At 41.1% G+C, this 20,298-nt stretch overlaps 1 protein-coding gene across 1 annotated transcript in view; it reads left to right on the forward strand.

The window, feature by feature from the left end:
- PYGL (glycogen phosphorylase L) overlaps positions 1-20,298 on the forward strand; it is a 50,747-nt gene that overhangs the window by 8,908 nt on the left and 21,541 nt on the right. Inside the window, exons 4-10 of the mRNA XM_077761253.1 lie at positions 3,059-3,162; positions 11,683-11,814; positions 15,214-15,325; positions 15,771-15,853; positions 18,796-18,939; positions 19,169-19,261; positions 19,951-20,097. Of these exons, the coding sequence (XP_077617379.1) occupies positions 3,059-3,162; positions 11,683-11,814; positions 15,214-15,325; positions 15,771-15,853; positions 18,796-18,939; positions 19,169-19,261; positions 19,951-20,097 (815 nt within the window). The remainder of the gene's footprint in view (positions 1-3,058; positions 3,163-11,682; positions 11,815-15,213; positions 15,326-15,770; positions 15,854-18,795; positions 18,940-19,168; positions 19,262-19,950; positions 20,098-20,298) is intronic.

The raw sequence follows: 20,298 nt of genomic DNA on the forward strand, positions 1-20,298 counted from the left end.
TATGGATGCAATTTGAGTGTTTTCTCCAGGAAATGATTCTTCAACAAATGTAAAAGAAAACATTAAAAAAAATACCAACTCCATTAAATTAAAAATATGCTTCCCTATTACCAAGCAATTCAATTTCCTGATATTTACTCTAAAGATATGCTCAAACAGGTACACAAAGAGTCATGTGAAAAAGTTATTACAGTATTATTTGTTAAGGCAAAATATTAGAAATAACCTACTGTCCATTGGTGTAAGAGTAAGTTTGGAACATGTAGATTGCAATAAAAAATGCAGTAAAAATATGCATTAAAAAAATAAAAACAGTAAAATTGATCTGTATATACTTCTCTGGTAGACCTCTCAGGGGGAAGAAAAAAAAAACCAAGTGACATTGAAAGCAACACAGTGTGATACTATTTATGTTTTTTTTTAATTAAATATTTTCTGGGATAAATGGGCAGCTTATTTAAGCTCCTAATGCTTGATTTCAGCTCAGGTCAACTGATCTTATGGTTCTTGAGTTCAAGCCCCTCGTCTGACTCTGTGCTGACAGTGCAGAGCCTGCTTAGGATTCTCTCTCTCCCTCTCTCTCTCAAAAATAAATAAACATTTTAAAAATTCAATATTTTTTGTAAGTATATGCATAAATTCATGCATAGAAATGTCTGGAATTTGAAATAGTCCTTCTGATCTTTCCTAGAGAAGAGCGCAAAAATTGGAGGTACTAACTCCATCCGTAATGTTTCAGATTTTTATAATAAGGATGTATTATTTGTGAAATTTATTTTTTTATTTCTTTAAGGTTTATATTTGAGAGAGAGAGTGGGGGAGGGGCGGAGAGAGGGAGAGAGAGAATCCCAAGCAGGCTCTACACTGTCCGTGCAGAGCCTGATGCAGGGCTTGATTTCACGAACCATGAGATCATGACCTGAGTCGAAGAGTCAGGTGCTTAACTGACTGACCCACTCGGGCTCCCCCTATTTTTTAATTTTAATTCCAGTATAATTAACATACAATGTACATGTGAAGTTTAAAGTGAATAATAAAAATGTACCATCATACATGTATGTATCAGATTATGCTCTATGAAAAATAATCATATTTCTTTTTCAGGAATGATTTTAGTCTGAATTTTATACGCACTTTCAAGTTATTGGAAATCTATTTGTGTGTATTTTGTAGCATTTAATCCTTACTACATTAGTTACAGCATGTGGTAACATTGCTATTAGTAGTAGAGAGACTACCTTATAACGTCAACCATTGGACAGTTTCATAGGCTTTCCGTGAGGCTATAGGAAGACCAGCAGAACCAGTGACATACTCATCCAGGAATGACAACCAGCCTTCCTTTCATGTAAAGCCCCAGGCCTATTTATTGGCTGAGTTAACCCTACTCAGTGCCTGACATTCATGACCTTGCTCCTCATAGGGAGATAAGGTCAAAGAGTGAAGTGGTGAATGAGGCTTGAGTAATTCTCATTAGATGACCTCATCCTTTACCTAACTGAAAAGGTTGGGACCCCATTCTGGTCAAGCTCTAAGAATAATTTGATTGTGACCCAAGAAAAGATAAGTGGCCACAGCTCTGAGAGAGCAGGAACTGGAGCAGTCAGGCCACATGAACATAGGGACTAGAAGACCATTGTGATGTTACAGTAACTTGAAGGCACTGGCTGTTGTTGGCTTTTGTGGATTCTCCATTTTAGGGCCCTACCGTGACCCTCACTCAGTCCGTTTCTGTTGGATTCACAAGTGTTCTTTTCAGTTTTTAGATATCCTATTGTACATTTCCTCATTCCCTGTATATGTCTCAGTTCAAATTCCTGAGAGGGACAATCAGATTAGTGTAACCCCCAGGTTGCTCCTGGCAACATAGATCCCTACTCAGCCTTTTAATCAGCTACTCTGGATCAGAGGTTCTGTCCTTAATGCTCTTGGCTACAAGTAACAGAAAATCTAGCAAAAATCTGTTCAACCAACAAGGACGTGCGTTATCACTGAACAAGCACTCCAGGCGTTGGGCTGTCCCAGGATCAGTTTATTCAACATCATGATTCTGTCAGGTCTTTGTGGTTCTTTTGGCTTTCCTCTCATGCGAAAAAAAAAATGGCAGGAGCAAAGAAATCTTCCACTGCGTCTTGCAGATTTCCTAGAACCTCTCATTAGATTGTAGGTCATTGTGTGCCCATGATTGGCTTAGAAGCTTAGATGGAAGCAAGATTCATTTCCTGGCCCAGCCTCCCTGAAGCATCTGGTCACCTGATATCTGAACAACTTTGGAATTCTCTTAGCCAGAAAGAGTCTGCCACAGATATCCAGCTAGTTGGGTAAATGGTCACATGTAAATTATACTCTCCTGGGGCCATCTTTTCAAGCAGGGGACCATAGAGACAGCTTCCCTTAGAAAGGGCAGTGTGAGTGACAGACACAATAATGGGTATGTCTAAGGCAAGCCATCTTCCGTATCTGTTCTCAAGCGAAATGCCAACATGTACACAGTGTTATTTCTAGATGGTGAGATAGTAAATGCCATTTGTTTTCTTCTTTATTAATTTTTTTTGCATTTTCTAACTTTTCCATAATATTTATTTTATAATTTTAAAATGTTAATTAAAAAAATTGAATACCCACTGCACAGCTGTCTCTGTGCTTTAAAATACACATGTGACTCCTTCTCTCTCTGTCCCTCCCTGATTCGTTTTCTCTCTCTCTCTCTCACACTCAAAAATAAATAAACATTAAAAAAATTTTTTTTAAGAAAATGGGTTATCTGGGTGGCTTAGTTGGTTACGAATCCAACTTCAGCTCAGGTTATGATCTTGCAGTTGATGCGTTCAAGCCCTGCATCAGGCTCTGCACTGTCAGCTTAGAGCCTGGAGCCTGCCTCGGATTCTGTATCTCCCTATCTCTCTCTCTCACTCAAAAATAAATAAACATTAAAAAAATTTTTAAATACACATGTGATTTTTCAGAGAAAAATGTCTTGTGTCTGCCGTGTTTTTTAAAGAAAGATGAAATTTGAACTAATGATGCCTCTGCCTCTTGCCTGTGTCCTCTTTACTAGCCTGCTTCTTGGATTCCATGGCAACCTTGGGACTTGCAGCCTATGGATATGGCATCCGATACGAATATGGAATCTTTAATCAGAAGATCCGAGATGGATGGCAGGTATGTGAGCCATCTTTCAAAATTTTGTTATTAAAAATACTTATCCTTCATAGCATTCTGGGTGATTTACAATGTACAGACACTTAATATAGGGCTTTGCTTATTTCTCTGGCATTTAATTGACATCGCTGAAAACAATCAGTCTTCCCCCTTTGGGATATGAGTTCCCTAAGAGCAGAGCACCAGTATCATTTTAAGCACCTCACATAGTACCTGACTCGTGAGAATACTCATGAGAATACTGAAAATATTTATCACTGACACCTAAACATGGACCACCTACAATGTACGATGTCTGTTCTCTGCAGCATGCAAAATGGAGGAGCACATTTTTTTTTTTTTTTTACAAATAGTTTATTGTCAAATTAGTTTCCACATAACACTCAGTGCTCATCCCCACAAGTGTCCTCCTCCATGCCCATCCCCCCCTCCCCCCCACATCCATCAGTCCTCAGTTTTTGTCAGCATTCAAGAGTCTCTCATGGTTTGCTTCTCTCCCTTTCCCCCACCATTTCCGCCCTTCTTCTCCCCCTTGTTCTTCCATCAAGTTCCTCCTAATCCTCCTATACGTGCAAACATATGATATTTGTCCTTTTCTGCCTGACTTATTTCGCTCAGCATAACACCCTCAAGGTCCATCCATGTTGCTACACATGGCCAGATTTCATTGTTTCTCATTGCCATGTAGTATTCCATGGTATAGATAAACCACATCTTTTTGATCCACTCATCTGTTGATGGACACTTAGGTGGAGGAGCACATTTTTTGACATGTGATCTTCCCCTGTAATTCTTGAGGGTAGGAAGCATGTTGCCATTTTATAGGTGAGAAAATGGAGACTCTTTTTCTTTTAATGTTTATTTATTTATTTTGAGAGAGAGTAAGAAAGAGAGAACAGGGAGGAGCAGAGAGAGAGAGAGAGAGAATCCCAAGCAGGTTCCTCATTGTCAGCACAGAGCCCCTCACAGGGCTTCCACTCACCAACCATGAGATCATGACCTGAGCAGAAATCAAGTCAGGTGCTTAACCAAGGGAGCCATCCAGGCACCCTGAGAAAACTGAGACTTTAAGTAGAGTTACCTCAGATCACACTGCTGGAAAACATGGGTCTGTATCCCCAGATTTTCTCTACACTCAGTCTTGCCCTCCTTAGTATGCTTATCATACAAGATATATGAGTTCATTGTTCTAATTTTTATAAGATGCAAGCAGGCAATTTTATAACTATTGAATCAAGTAAATCTGGTACATATTTTATATATATAATTATAGTGCTCCACAGATATTTTTACAAACAGTAGTCAGTCCATACAAATGACTCTCATTTGATTTTTGTATAACCAAACTGGAGTCTTAGGTGTTAGTTTCTTTTATCTTTGGTAATTCTTTGACCCTACAATCAGCCCTGGTGTGGACAGTCTTCTCTGATGCTAAGTATGATTTAGGCCTTCTCTCTCCCTATATTTTTCCCCTACACACACACATCATTGACAAAAAGATGCTGGATTCAGTTTCCCAAAAACCCACATTCTCTGAGACCCTCCCAAACCTCCATGAGTCAGTCTGAGGGCTGAGTACTCAGGTTTGAATGGGGGTACCTAGGCCAGAGCTAATCCTAGGGGAGAGGAAGGATGAGAATAAGTTTAGTGTCAGCGCCATTCTCTCTCCCTCCGTCAGTATTTTGACACTCTTTGAATCAAGGAAGAAAGAACTAAAAGGTCTGCATGTGAGGAGAGAATGCACCAAGGAAAAAGTCTCAGAAGGAGACTATGGGGAACGTACTGAAAGACAAACATATAAAAAGACACACTTCCAATATTTGTTAAGGACCAGTGTACCTTAGCTATCCCTAAATAATTTTTTTAATGTTTTATTTGTTTTAAGAGAGAGAGAGGGAGAGAAGGAGCATGAGCCAGGGAGGGCTAGAGAGAACAGGAGACACAGAATCTGAAGCAGGCTCCAGGCTCTGAGCTGTCAGCACAAGGCCTGACGCGGGGCTCAAACCCATGAATTGTGAGACGGTGACCTGAGCCAAAGTCAAGCACTTAACCAACTGAGCCTCCCAGATGCCCCTTAGCTATCCCTGAATGAATTAGGAGGCAGCATTGTGTAGAAAAAAAACGTTAACTGAGATCTAATTTCTAATTTGAGGCCTAATTGCTACTCACTTATGAGGTGTGTTGCTTTGATTAGGTTGCCTGATCTCTCTGATCCTCAGTTTTCCCACCTGTAAAATGGAGATACCAGCTTCATGAAACTATTATGAAGATATGTAAAATGTCTGGTACCCAGAAAGGCACTCAAAAAAGTGATAATTTTGCCTAAGAAAAAGTGGATAATTTAATAAATTGTGATATTGTAACATGAAATATTAATGTAGTTATTAATATTATATTTTGATTCATTTTAACAACATGGGAAATTATTTACGTTCGTGGTGTGATAAAAGGAGGTGTGGAAGCATATGGATTTTCAAAAGAAGCCAAAAAGATAAAGAAAAAATACTAGGAAAAAATAAATCAGAGCTTCAACAGTCATTATCTCTGGGAGATAGGACTACAGGTGACTTTTACTATCCAATGTTTGCTCTTCAGCATGACTCATATTTCGTAAGATATGTGTATTTTATAATCGTAAAAGTTGTAAAAACGAGATAATTGGCTCCCGTCCACAGTGAAGGAAGCTAGAGTTACACTGTGAGAAGCCTAGCTTAGCACTCATTCCTAGTGTGACCAGCATCTGGACACAGCCTGACCAAGCAATACGTGGTATCCATCCTCAGTCTTTGAAAGCACGCGTGGCATTCATTGTACCTCAGAATGTTTAAAGACTTCCTTTCTTATCTCTTTACTGTTCTGTGAAAAATTTAAGAGAAACTCAGCAACTCAATCTCAAAAATATTTTCTTCAAGTGCGTTTTCCCCAGGATTTTATGTAAGTTCACTCTTTGAAAATCATACCTGCTACCTTTGCTACCTTTTTTTAAAATTTTTAAATTTATTTCTGAGAGAGACAGCCTGAGCAGAGGAGGGGCAGAGAGAGAGGGAGACACAGAATCTGAAGCAGGCTCCAGGCTCTGAGCTGTCAGCACAGAGCCCGACATGGGGCTCGAACTCACAAACTGTGAGATCATGACCTGAACCGAAGTCGGACGCTTAACCGACTGAGCCACCCAGGTGCCCCCCCCGTTGCTACTTTTAAATGGCCTTTATTCCAGGACACCTTCCCTTTCTCTCCTATCTGATCCAGGAAGCTTATATTTCTAGTGTTCATGAAAAAGAGAGACTGCATGACTTTTGGTAGTCTCCAAAGCTGACCTTACCAGCCATCATCACTACTCTCACTGTGACTTGAAACTGAGTTGGAAAAACTCATAATGTTATTTACCATACCCATTGTTTACTGTGATGGGATTTTAAAGGGCATACAGAAAATACATCTATCATGATAAAGGAAGCTATTTCTATAAAAGAACAAAAAGTATCTTCCAGGAAAGCGTATCTTTTGAGGGTATGGGCACACCTCCCCACACATCAGCTACATCATTGCTCCTGTAGAGGAGAAGGCTGAAGAAAATGGCACACACTGGGAAGATTTTTAAAGGTTAATGGATTTGTAGTTGTTGAAGTCTCCCTCTTCAAGGAAGATTTGCAGTACTAATGTGTTCATTGTGAACCCCCTAAAGAAAATAATTTGATTTATTGATTCTATTTTTATTTTAGAAAGAGAGAGAAAGACAGTACGAGAGCAGGGGGGAGAGGATGAGGGGGAGAGAGAGAGAGAGAGAGAGAGAGAGAATCTTAAGCAGGCTTCATGCTCAGTATGGAGACTGTAGAGGGTCTGGTCCCACAACCCTGGGATCATGACCTGAGCCAACATCAAGAGTCAAACATGCTTGACAGACTAAGCCACCCAGGAACCCCAGGAAAATAATTTTATTGCCAAAATTCTTGCCTTACCTTGAACTGTAATGGGAATCATTGAAACTTTATCAGTAATAGTCTTGTATGAAAATAATTAGCCCCTGGGAGGAAGGAGGGAAAGACAATTGCAACAGCCTCACATTAAAGTTTAACAGTCACATACCAAGGCTCTAAGTAGAAGGGTGCTTACAGTAGGTATCTCAGAGTTGAAGCAACCCTCTCTCTCTCAGAACGTGTGCCAAGCCTGCTTGAACTAGTCATGCACAATTCACATTGCTCAGCAAGCTTCTAGTTACCACTGTTGAATTTGTGGTGACCCCTAGAAACAGTTTTCAATTTTTGTACCATCAGAAAGCAAAGTTTCTTTGCTCCCTCATTCTTCATGTCTAGTGTGTCCCAGTCAATGGGGAAAGCATTTCTTAGAATTCTGTCACTAACAGAGCTCCCTGAGCTGACCTCTGTTTCCGTGCTGGCTGGAATACAGATTCCATTGAGTCATTCCTCTAGGAAGATGCCAAGTTGAGGCTGTGCCCCCTCCCCACTGCCCCACCCCTGACAGGAGCACCACTCCTTCCTCCACAGACCCACGCTTGCTTTGTCCCAGCTCTCTTTCATCCAGGATGTTCAGATCCAGCAGCCCACTTGGATGTAAATGAAAGCTCTTCTCCCATCTTGCCCCTGCCCTTCACGTGGCTCTGCATGTTAGTGCATTCAGAGGTCACTGGCTATGTGAAAAGCTAAATGTACAGACCAGTTTGTTGATCATTGGAAGAAAGCAAGGTAGAGAAGAGGTTTATCTCCATTCTGTAGCTTCTGAGGGTTTCGTGGGGGTGAGGGGGGTAGTTCTCCTTTTCTCCTCTGATCTGTTCACAGCAGCCTCTGGTTATGAAATGTTCAATTTACCTTAAAAACAAGCTTTGTGAAATTGAGGGAATCATTAACTGGTTCCTTAGCAAATCAGGAAGAGACTCAAAATAAAGAACAGCAAGCGAGGAGTTCTGTCTTCCTACAGTTTGTTAACCCAGTGGAGTTGAAATCAGCCATTCTTCAACAGGGAAAAATTAAAAAGACCAACATTTGATGGCATTACAAGTAATCTGCTGACTGGTGCCTTGTCACCTCGTATTTTCTCAGAAGAGCAAATGCAGCCTCTGACTTGCACGCCAGCGGGCCGGTGGTGGCAAGCCCAGAGTTCATCTCTTCTGAGAGCATTTCACGCTGCTTGAGGGCAAAACAGTATGATCTTGCTGCATTGCTCAGCAGAAAATACAGTGTCAGCCCTCTTATACACATGATTTTTTTTTTTCTGAGAGAGGGAGAGAGAGAGATGACAACGTGAGCTGGGGAGGGTCAGAGAGAGGGAGATACAGAATCTGAGGTGGGCTCCAGGCTCTGAGCTAGCTGTCAGCACAGAGCCCAACACAGGGTTCAAGGCGGGGCTCAAACCCACGAACCATGTGATCATGACCTGAGCCAAAGTCGGACACTTAACCGACTGAGCCACCCAGGTGCCCCTCTTATACACATGATTTTTGAGTAAAGCTGTTTCTGCCTCATTGTCCCATTTCGTGTAATGCCTTCAGGTGGGTTTTACAACAGTCTCCAGGGCTGAAATGAGGTTTCTTCCTGTAACAGGAAGCGGTGTTCACACTGACCAGTGTCTGAAAACCCCCAGCCTGCCCTTACCTAAGTGCAGCATGAAGTGTTTTGTAAGTCAGGATGTTTTGATCCTTTGTGGATATGCTTATTTATTTGTGTAGCGTTTCTAGCTATCAACACAAGCTAGTGGACTCTAACTAAACCATCTTATCATCTGCTAAACTTCAACCATTTCCTTGTTAAATTTTTATTTCATTTTTTGATGTTCTTGCTGACTAGAATAAGTGGAAGTGTAAATTCTGAGTTGTAGTTGCTGAGTTTGTATCATCACATAGCTCGTGGTTGCACTGTGGAGCCCCAGGAGACTTGTTAAAATGCAAAATTTCAGGGATGCCTGGGTGGCTGAGTCTGTTGATCATCTGACTTCGGCTCAGGTCATGATCTCACAGTTCGTGGGTTCGAGCCCCACATCGGGCTCTGTGCTGACAACTCAGAGCCTAGAGCCTGCTTTGAATTCTGTGTCTCCCTCTCTCTCTGCCCCTCCCTTATTTGTGTTCTGTCTCTCACTCTCTCTCTCTCTCTCAAATATAAACATTAAAAGTTTAAAAAACATTTTAATACAGTTTTATTTTATTTTTTTATGAATATATTGTCAAATTGGCTTTCATACAACACCCAGTGCTCATCCCAACAAGTGCCCTCCTCAATGCACATCACCCATTTTCCCCTCTTCCCCCCACAACCCCATCCACCCTCAGTTTGTTCTCTGTATTTAAGAGTCTCTTATGGTTTGTCTCCTTCCCTCTCTGTAACTATTTTTTCCTCTTCCCCTCCCCCATGGCCTTCTGTGAAGTTTCTCAAGAGCCACATGTAAGTGAAAACATATATCTGTCTTTTTCTGACATATTTCACTCAGCATAATACCTTCTAGTTCCATCCACATTGCTGCAAATGGCTTGATTTCATTCTTTCTCGTTGCCAAGTAGTATTCTATTGTATATATAAACCACATCTTCTTTATCCATTCGTCAGTTGATGGACATTTGTGCTCTTTCCATAATTTGGCTATTGTTGAGAGCGCTGCTATAAACATTGGGTTACATGTGCCCCTATGCATCAGCACTCTTGGGAATGCATGTATCCCATGGGTAAATTCCTAGCAGAGCTATTGTTGGGTCGTAGGGTAGTTCTATATTTAATTTTTGAGGACCCTCCACACTGTTTTCCAGAGCAACTCCATAAATGCAGAGTTTTAGACCTCCTCCCAGACTAAGCATCTGTCTTTTAACCAGGTTTGATTAGCTGATTAATGCAAACATAGCTTCAGCCTTTCCTGGGCTTCACCCTACATGTGCTACATCCTGCCTCTAGCATCTCTCTCACTCCCAGATCTACTACCTACAGATGTTGTTTCTATGAGTCCCCTTTTGATTCACCATTATGCAGGTACTTAGTATTAATGAATAGCTTACCTGATTTCTTGACAGAAAGTCATAATGTTTGCATAAATAAATGTGTATTTGCTTGTCTATCAGTTGACATCAGTGTTTTGTCTAATATCTCAAAAGACAGTGTATTTCTTTCTCTCTGTACTGTGCCTGGGATAGGCATTGAACTTGTATTTAGGTGGGAGTCCTAATATTTTTTTTAAATTTATTTTCTATTATTAATATTTTATTTATTTTTTTATTGGGAGTCCCAATACGTTTTTTCTTGTTTTGGCATGTTTGTTTTTTTGTAAACCAAAATGCATACATACATGTCCAAACATGACTTAAAATCCTACAAATTATGATTTTAAAATTTTTATAAGAAATATGGTGTGACAAATTAACATAAATACATGAGAAAATATTGACATTGTCAAGAACACAAATTCTTTACATATTAGTGTATATTATTTTCACAATGAACCATAATAGTTCATCATCAGATCAAAACTATGAAAGGATTAAATTAAACAAAGTCTACAAAATGTGATAGTGTTTTATACCTATATTGAAATAAGCTTTCTTAAGAGAGCTTTCCATTAGTAGCATTGCTTTTTTTTAATTTTATTTATTCATTTGTATGTTTGTTCATTTTTGAGAGAGCAAGTGAATGGGGGAGGGGCAAAGAGCGAGAAAGAATACCAGGCAGCCTCCTTGCTGTCAGTGCAGAGCCCAGTGTGGGGTTTGAACTCATGAACTGTGCAATCATGATCTGAACCTAAATCAAGAGTCAGATGCTTAAACAACTGAGCCACCCAGCCGCCTGCCCCTCTGTGAGTAGTATTTCTTAATTGATTCTGTGTATTCTAGGCAAAAAAATCTTGACAGAAACCATCATGTAGGACCTGTCGGGTCCAGGTTTCCAGTTGTAAACATCCCTGGATGGCCTCTCTCTATCCCTCAAGCTGGACAATTGTATTCACAGGTATTAAGACACAAGCACTAGAACCCACAGACCTGAGGTCAAATCTCAGCTGTACCATTTACCGTCTGTGTGACTTTGAACAAGTTAGTTTCCTCTTCTTTAAAAAAGGAAACATCAGGGACGCCTGGGTGGCTTGGTCCATTGGGCATCTGACTTAGGCCATGATGTCTCTGTGGGTTCGAGCCCGCATCTGGGCTGTGCTAATAGCTCAGAGCCTGCAGCTGCTTCGGATTCTGTGTCTCCCTCTCTTTCTGCCCCTCCCCCGCTCACACACTCACTCTCTCTTTCTCAAAAATAAGTAAATATAAAAATAAATAAAAATAAAAAAGGAAACATCATAGTTCTATCTATAGAGTTTTGCTATGAGGATTAAATGTTATGTATTAACAAGTATTAATTTTAATTTCGGTTGTGATACATTAACAAAAGTGAATTGAGTTTGACAGAACCAATACTCGTTCTTATGAAAACAGTATTCATGCATCGATTCAGTCAAAGATATATTTTGATTTGATATAATTTGATTTGATATAATTGAAGGTCCACGTCTCCTGAAAAATTCTAAGCCAGGTCCTTTTTGCAGGTAGAAGAGGCAGATGATTGGCTCAGGCATGGAAACCCCTGGGAGAAAGCCCGTCCAGAATTCATGTTGCCTGTGCACTTCTATGGAAAAGTAGAGCACACCAAGACGGGGACCAAATGGATCGACACCCAGGTAATCCAGAGTGTCCTCGTGCTGAGTATTGTGTACTATATAGCACAGTGCATACATAGCATAAAGTGTGATGTGTATATGATATTGATATAGTACATTGTGTATTAAATAATTGAAGAGTATATTTTTACAAATAAATCTGTTACTTCTTTTGTTGAACCCACTCATTTTGGAAACAAGGGAGGTGAGGCCAAGAGAAAACTGATTTTCCCAAGGGCAGGTGACTTACCAAGGTCATTTTGCAATCAGCTTCATCAGAGATTAATCGATTCTGTAACCCTGTCATGCTTAGCTCTCCAATTTTATATGAAGTTTTTGATACCAAGACTAAGTAAATTTAAATGTCATTCCTCACCTCATAGCCATACATTTATTTGCAACTTCTTAGGGGTATTTATTTTAAAACTAAAGTATTTATTAGGTGTGCCTGGGTGGCTCAGTCAGTTAAGTGTCTGACTTCAGCTCAGGTTGTGATCTCATGGTTCGTGGGTTCAAGCCCCACATTGGGCTCTGTGCTGACAGCTCAGAGCCTGGAGTCTGCTTCAGATTCTATGTCTCCTTCTCTCTGCCCCTCCCCCACTCACACTCTGTCTCTTTCTCTCCCTCTCAAAAATAAATAAAACATTTTAAAAATTTTTTAAAAAACCAAAAACTATTCAGAGGATTGCCAAAATTTTTATTCATTGCCAAGTCAAAAAATGTAATACAGAATTTTACAGAAAGTTATTTTGTGCAAAATCACTTCTAGAAAAATAGCTGGTGTCAATCCAAGTGTCCTTAATTCATGGATATGTATTTATTCTTCCACTAGATTTGAGCATTTCCATGATTTTCACCAATTCACTTCTAAACACCCCCCAGTGATGGTTTGTGCTTTGCTGTCTTCTTACTTCCTGATAAATAACCCCTTGCATTGTCCAATCTTTGGAGACTCCACCTGAGGTATTTGCTTAATAAATATGGTCTCGGGCAGGGAAGGATGTGTCACTGGCCATTCTTTAAAAGCTTAAAGGAAATGGTAAAGACAAGTAAATATTTCTATTTAGCAAAACTGTGAATGAAATTCAGTATTGTAAGGCTAAATTCAGATGGTTTATGGATTATTCTCCAAAAAGCTTCATTTTTTGTTTTTTTAGAAGAACCAATACCCATTTTATAGTTGACTTTTTAAACTAATAATTTATTCTGCTAATCCATGTAGAGCTAGTAGAGCTATTCACAGTTTAGAAAAATAAGACTATTGAAAAACAATCTTTTTAATCTGAGGATGAATTTTTTTCAACATACGAAATAGATTAGAAACTAAAATAGGTCATTATGGTATAATGGTAGAAGAGATGATAAGTACTATAATTTCAAGATAAGTTTCTCTTTTTCTAAATTTAGTTGAATAATAGAATACAGTCTAAGTTGCAGTTGGTTACGAATATGTTCAGGAGAGCTGCAAACAAATCAATCATTAATATACCTGAAGAATTCACACACATATTTGGTATTAAACTAGCAAGTATTTGGTATAGGTTTTGGTATCTAAAACTTCCAGTGACTCTGACCTATTTAAATGTATGTAGTTTATACAGTCAATCCTGGAAACATTCTGTTTACACTAGGTCCACTGTTGAGCTACCTTGTATTTACAGAGCACCTCTAGACATTTTCATAATATATCCAGACATTCACTTAGAGAGAGTATATTTTTCCGTGCCCACAAAGGCAAGGTTATGGGCCAGATGTAATATAAGGTGAGCTGTCCCAAGCTGTGCAGCACTTCATGGATTTATGGAGGCCATCACCCAAATCAGCACTAGGTCTGTAGCTAGTGAGGTCAGAGAGTGTGAGGACAGGCATGGTGTACACATGCTGTGGGCACCTCCTAGGAAACCGAACAATCCATTTCACTTGTGTGTCCACGCTGGTCCTCTGGGAAGCAGATGCCAGAGAGAATTAGAAGTACATGTGACATATTGGGGCAATTGCTACTAGCAACAGAGAGGAGGGGGCAAATGGGGGAGGTGTGGCACCTGTGAAGAGAAAAAGGAAAGGAAGGAGGATCCTTGGGAAGAGCCTCCAATGGCTGTGTAGCTCAGAGCAAGCAGCCAGGCTGGTGGGGCCCGGGATCAAAGATTGCTCTTGAGCCAAGCCCTAGCTCTCAAATCCACCATGATGGAAGCATCCCTAAGAAAGCACAGCCTTGGCGGCTCGAGCTCCCATCCCAGGTGGCAAGTTCTACCCAAAGTTCTCTACAGAGACATCTGAGTGTACTTCCACAGCTGCCTCAGTTACACGTCAGGGGTCAGAGGACAAATCCTGTTTGAACCCAGACTCACTCCCATTCTGTAAACAACACTTCCTGATGGATCACAATGTACTTTAAAAACCTCCAAAGATCTCTCTTTTCTAGTAAAAGGTATTTAAAGAAGGGTGATTTATTACTTCAAGGTCCTGGTATTCATGGAAACATAACTGAATGTATGTGATTGATACAGACTACATGGCTTCATTCACTCATAATTCACATTAAAGAGCTTTGTGTTTAGGTTTCAGCCCTACCACTGACTGACTGTGGGCAAGTTACTTCTTTCTTAGCCTCATTCCTCTCATGTCCAAAATGAGTAGGTTGTACTAAGTGATCTCCAGCACCCTCCAGTCCAGTCAGTCTGTCATTCCCTTTCCTTAGAGCTTGACTGAAGAGTCAGGGAATAGAAATAAGTCTCTTCCCACATAAATTTTAGTTCATGTGAAACACAGTTATCTTCCTTGTTCTTCTCAGTCTCAGTGACTATCACAAAGACTGAGCTACCAATTTTCCAAAGCCCACCTCTTATACCCATCTCAGCTGACTATCAGCTGATTTGGTCAGATCAGCAAAATAACTCTTCTTCATGCAACTTTGAAAAATCTAGCAGTATTTTAAATGTTATCTATAATCTATCTGCATATGTTTCTGTTCTGTTGATTTTCACCATATTTGAAATCAGATCATTGAATTAACATATACTAAAATTACCCTATTGTTATTTTTTAATGGATACAGATTCACATTTGTCACTTTGCACATCATATTTTATTATTCTTAGGACAACGGCTTAATCTGAAACATGAAAGATCTGCATCCACATCAAGGCAAGGGACACAAAGGGATGTCATCATTGGAATGATATAGGGGACCATCAGTCTGGATGGTTCCAGGCACCCAGATTGTTCCAGTGGGAGGAAGCTCCACATGACCCCTAATAACCTACTCTCCAGTCCTAGGACCCTCATCTTGGCTTAAGCCCCCACAGTCTGAGTTGGTGATGGAGCCAGGAACAGAATCCCAGTTGCTAATTCCCATCCCATCGTCCAGCTGACGTCACCACACATGGGAAACTGAGAGGCTGTTTTGGTTTAATCCCACAGGTGGTCCTGGCCCTGCCATATGACACCCCAGTGCCCGGGTATATGAACAACACCGTCAACACCATGCGCCTCTGGTCCGCTCGTGCGCCGAATGACTTTAATCTCAGAGACTGTGAGTACAGTCTGGTCTCTCACGCCTGTGTGTGTATGTTTAATGTTTTTGATCTCAGAAGCAACCAAATCAGCACCACCTCTAAAAGATGGCACAAAGCAAGTATCTTGGGGACTGGGGCATAAGTGGTTTCTGTATATGTGTGTGTTTGTGTGTGTAATCAATCAAATTGAGCTTGAGAGAACAGCCTTGAGCTTCTGGTCAGAGCTCTTCAGCGAGTGAGCAGCCATTTAATGGAGCACATACAAGGACATTTTTAAAGCAGTCCTTCTTAGACTCCCATGCAAATCATAGCAGGGAGGTCTGTGGAAATCCTTTTGCACTTTCAGAAATTATAGGCATCCCTACATCCACATGGCACACAGCAAGCATCAGGTGAGGTCAAGGGGCTTTGATAACAGTGACTGGCTTATGTATTTATTGATTTTTCTAACCCTCCCCTCAGTTAACGTTGGAGACTACATTCAGGCTGTGCTGGACCGAAATCTGGCCGAGAACATCACCCGGGTCCTCTATCCCAATGATAATGTGAGTGGTCAAGCTTGCTTTCTCAGTAGAAACAGAAACAGCCTGTTTCAGAAGTACCCTTTTATAGCCCATAGAGCACATCTTCAATACCGATTTGTTTTCTTCAGTGGACGGTAATCTCTGTCTCCTCCTAAATTGCTAGATTTCCCCTCCACTCCCACCCAAGTAAGGAAAACAGATTTGTACAGTGCATGAAATCAGAATTGGTATTTTGCCCTTGACTAGTAACCTCATGACTAATTGGGAGGTTATAGGTTATGTATGTGCATTTCAAAACCAAGCCTGGATACAAAAGATGAAGGGGAGCACCGGTGAAGTACTACTTCATTTCCAAACAGAAGGTTCATCCACAGAGTCAGTAGACCCTGGAAGTTTCCTGCCTGGCCTCTTCCCCTTTCTGACAGGCTCATCCTAGCCTTCTGCCCTCAGGCAAGGGGGTGTCTGGACCTCAGAGCAGACCCAGGAGTAAACGTTTGTTTCTTATGCCACTTATTCATCTCTTGAAACTCTTTTATAGGTGATTATGCCTAATTTTACACTAAAAATAGTTTAGCTAAAATGTAAAAAAAAAAAAGTATTTTTAAAAACTTGGGGGGCGCCTGGGTGGCTCAGTCGGTTTAGTGTCCGACTTCGGCCTAGGTCATGATCTCGCGGTTCGTGGGTTCGAGCCCCACGTCGGGCTCTGTGCTGACAGCCAGCTCAGAGCCTAGAGCCTGTTTCAGATTCTGTATCTCCCTCTCTCTCTGACCCTCCCCTGCTCACGCTGTCTCTCTCTGTCTCTCAGAAATAAATAAAAACATTTAAAAATTTTTTTAAAAAATAAAAAACCTGGGACTGGATCACAGATGACCACCATAGATTCTTAGTTGGTTTAAATATACTTAGCTCACCTTATATGTGGGTGAAATTATTTTCTTGAAGCTGTAATGATTATTCTTTTAATAATAAGTCTCAGGAACAACCAACTTAAGAGTCTGCTGTGAAAAGTGGCACAAAAGAAGGATTGGGTGATTGGGACATAGATGGTCCTTACACCGGTGTCCGCTTGGTGTTAAACTATAATCTCTACAGAGGATTAAATTTGCCATAGTATTTTCAGAAACTTAATGGTGTATTTTTCCCTTTGAAAGAAACATTGTAACTTCAGTACATGTCAGAAAAATCTCTGACCCAAAAGCAAAAAGTGATCTTACTTCATGGTCAGTTAACATAAGAATCCTTCCAAGTACTGCCTAGCTAAACCCAGCCTGCTGAATTATTTAACTGAAAGGGGCTGGAAATTCATCCTCCTGTCTTCAGTAGGGACCAAGCCTAACTTTACTTGGAAGTAATCATCTATAGCAGTTCGCAAAGTATACTAAAGTAAGCAGGGAATGCAGAGTTAACTAAATTCTTTGAGTAAAAGGTAGTTCTCAAGGTCATGCCTGTTTTTTTTTTGAGTTACTAAATCATTTTTGTACTGTAATTACAAGAACACATTCATTCTCTCTTCCCAACTTGGCCACAGCCCCCATCCAGACATTTGTCTCTCTTCCAGGGATCTTGCAACTGTCCTCCCTCTGCAGCTAGTTAGATTTTTTTCACTTGCTTAAAGCTCTTTAAAGTCTTCTAATCACCTATAAGAAAAGTACAGAATCTTAGATGTGCTCCCTAAGTTCCTCGGTGATATAGTCATGAGGGGCACCTGGGTCGCTCAGTCAGTCAGGTGTCCAACTCTTGATCTCCGCTCAGGTCATGATCTCATGGTTCAAGAGATTGAGCCCCACGTCGGGCTCTGAACTGACTGTGCAGAGCCTGCTTGGGATTCTCTCTCTCTTCTGTCTCTCCCCCTCCCTCACTCTTTCTCTTTCTCTCAAAATAAATAACTTTTAAAAAATGATACAGTCATGAGTTTTCTGATGCACCCTCCAGGATCTTGCCCTGGGCTGAGATCTGACCATGCAGGACCCTTTGCTCTGATCTTTCTCACCTCCAAGAGAAGGCTCTTGCAGCTTCATTCTTGGCAGAATTAATTTTGGCTGCCTGTGTTGTGAAATTTGATTAGGAGAAGAAAGCTGAGAGTCTCAACAGCTCAGCACATAAATTTTCACTTAACTCCCTTCCCCCCATTTTCAGTACAGAGTGGTACTCCTGCTTTCAACTGTACCTGCTTCCCTCCAGCCCAGAGAACCCTGTGTTACCATCTCCAGAGAAATGTCGGCTTCTGTCTGAGTTGGGAAAGGAGATCACTCAGCTGAGGGAACTAGGGTTGAAGTCTGAGACCAACTGCTTCTTAAGCTCATAACTAATCTTTCATTTTTAAATGTCTGTTTGTTTATTTTTGAGAGAGAGAGAGAGTAGAGGGAGGGGCAGAGATAGAGCAAGTGAGAATCCCAAGCAGGCTTCATGCTATCATTGCAGAACCTGATGTGGGGGCTGCATCTCACAAACCTGTGAGACCATGACCAGAGCCTAAATCAAGAGTTAGATACTTAACCAACTGAGCCATCCAGGTGCCCCTTGCAACAAACCTTTTACTGCATCTTTACCTCTACTTCCAAATGCACCCAGTGCTACCAAATCCTGAGTCTGTAGGAGATGTGGCACATAAATTTAGCTGCTTTTTGGCTCTTCCCCTCTACCAGGGCAAAATTCAGCTTTCCCAGGTCTCCTGGCCCAGTTACTACCCATCCATCTAATTTTCCGCTTCAAAAAGGTTGTTGATGTGGTCTTGTCTCCCATTCCCTTCATCCTTTATTTGTATGCCTTCTTTAAGCCCCTTTACTGTCATCCTAATAATTTTCAGGAAAGAACAAAATCTAATGCTTGACATTCGACCTGCCATATTCCACCAGATGTCCTATGAGCTTTAGTCCTAAAGTTCTCCGGGCGGGAGATCCCCGTCATATTTTGGCCACACCTAACAGGGTGAGCCACTCACACTCAGTCTCTCTGGCTTGAAGTTTTTTGAAGGGAAGGAGCTGAGATTGAAGCAGGAGTACTTTGTGGTGGCTGCTACCTTGCAAGATGTCATCCGACGTTTCAAAGCGTCCAAGTTTGGCTCCACTGACAGTGCCAAGACCGCATTTGATGCCTTTCCAGACCAGGCAAGTATTCAGTCTTTGAGCACAGACAGGGACGACCGAGGGGTCAGGACTTCCTACCAGGTTGCAACCCTCTCTCTGCTAAAACAGTTGAGTAGGTATGATGGGCTTAACTAAATGCCTCACAGAAGATGAGCATTTGGTGGGGTGCTTTATACAGACATGCATGAGGATAAGGAAGCAGACCCCGGGCCACCTATCCTCTTCACACCGATGCCTTTTCCCCACACAGGTTGCCATCCAGCTGAATGACACGCACCCCGCACTTGCCATCCCCGAGCTGATGAGGATTTTTGTGGATATAGAAAAATTGCCCTGGTGCAAGGTCTGGATAATTTGGCTTCCTTTTTCTTTAATTAACTAGAATATGTGTGGTTCAGAGATTTTGTCAAAAGGTCCTTTTACAGTTTTTCAAAATAAGTTACTGTTGGAATATTCCAGTGGTTAAAGGTAAAGTTTGCCCTGGTGCTGACATTTCTCTCTCCTTACTGCTTTACGTGGAGTAAGATTAAGAAATAAATACATTCCTAATAGGACACAGCTCATTAGCTCAGACTTGTGTTTACCATTTCTGCATCTAAGATGACTAAATTAAACTCTGCAACCTCAAAACACAGCTAACTTTTTTTTAAACGCAGCTAATTGAAAGTGTCTCCACCACTTTGCAGATCAGTATTTTGAATATACTCTGTGCTTTCTCCGAACATTACTTGTTTGTATTCCTCAGATTTTGCTTTTTTTATAAATAAAAGGCATGTTAGGATAGTAGATAAAACTTATCAGTACGTTGTCTTCAGTTTATCAGACAGTTTTACAAATAGCTGCTCCCTCCCCTTGCCCCACTTACATATTCCCAATCTCTGGCCCATTCAAGAACCTGGTGGAACCGAGTATGTCTTACTGTGTAGAAGAACCATCCTGTTGCACACTGTGGGGCCTGAGGGAACGTCTGGTTTTGTGTGATGGGCCCCCTTCTTGCAGAGGAAAGCAGCTAAGCCCCTCCTTTTCCCTCAGGCGTGGGAGATCACCCAGAAGACCTTCGCCTACACCAACCACACAGTGCTTCCAGAGGCCCTGGAGCGCTGGCCCGTGGAGCTGGTGGAAAACTTGCTTCCTCGACACTTGCAAATCATTTATGAGATAAATCAGAAGCATTTAGATGTAAGTCATTTTTAGAGATTCATACCCCTTTTGAGAATGACGTCTGGAGATGTTAAGGGTGGCTACAGTGTTCCCTCTTACCGAACTGGAGGCCCAAACATCTTTCGGTCATTGATACATAAAAAGTATTCAAGTCCGGGTGGGGCTCTGTTAAAGGCATATTTTTGAAAAGACTAAAACAGAGGATGGCATCTCCCTAGG

This window comes from Crocuta crocuta, unplaced genomic scaffold (genome assembly GCF_008692635.1).
Source record: "Crocuta crocuta isolate KB4526 unplaced genomic scaffold, BGI_CrCroc_1.0 scaffold163, whole genome shotgun sequence".
In the NCBI taxonomy this organism is placed as follows: Eukaryota; Metazoa; Chordata; class Mammalia; order Carnivora; family Hyaenidae; genus Crocuta; species Crocuta crocuta.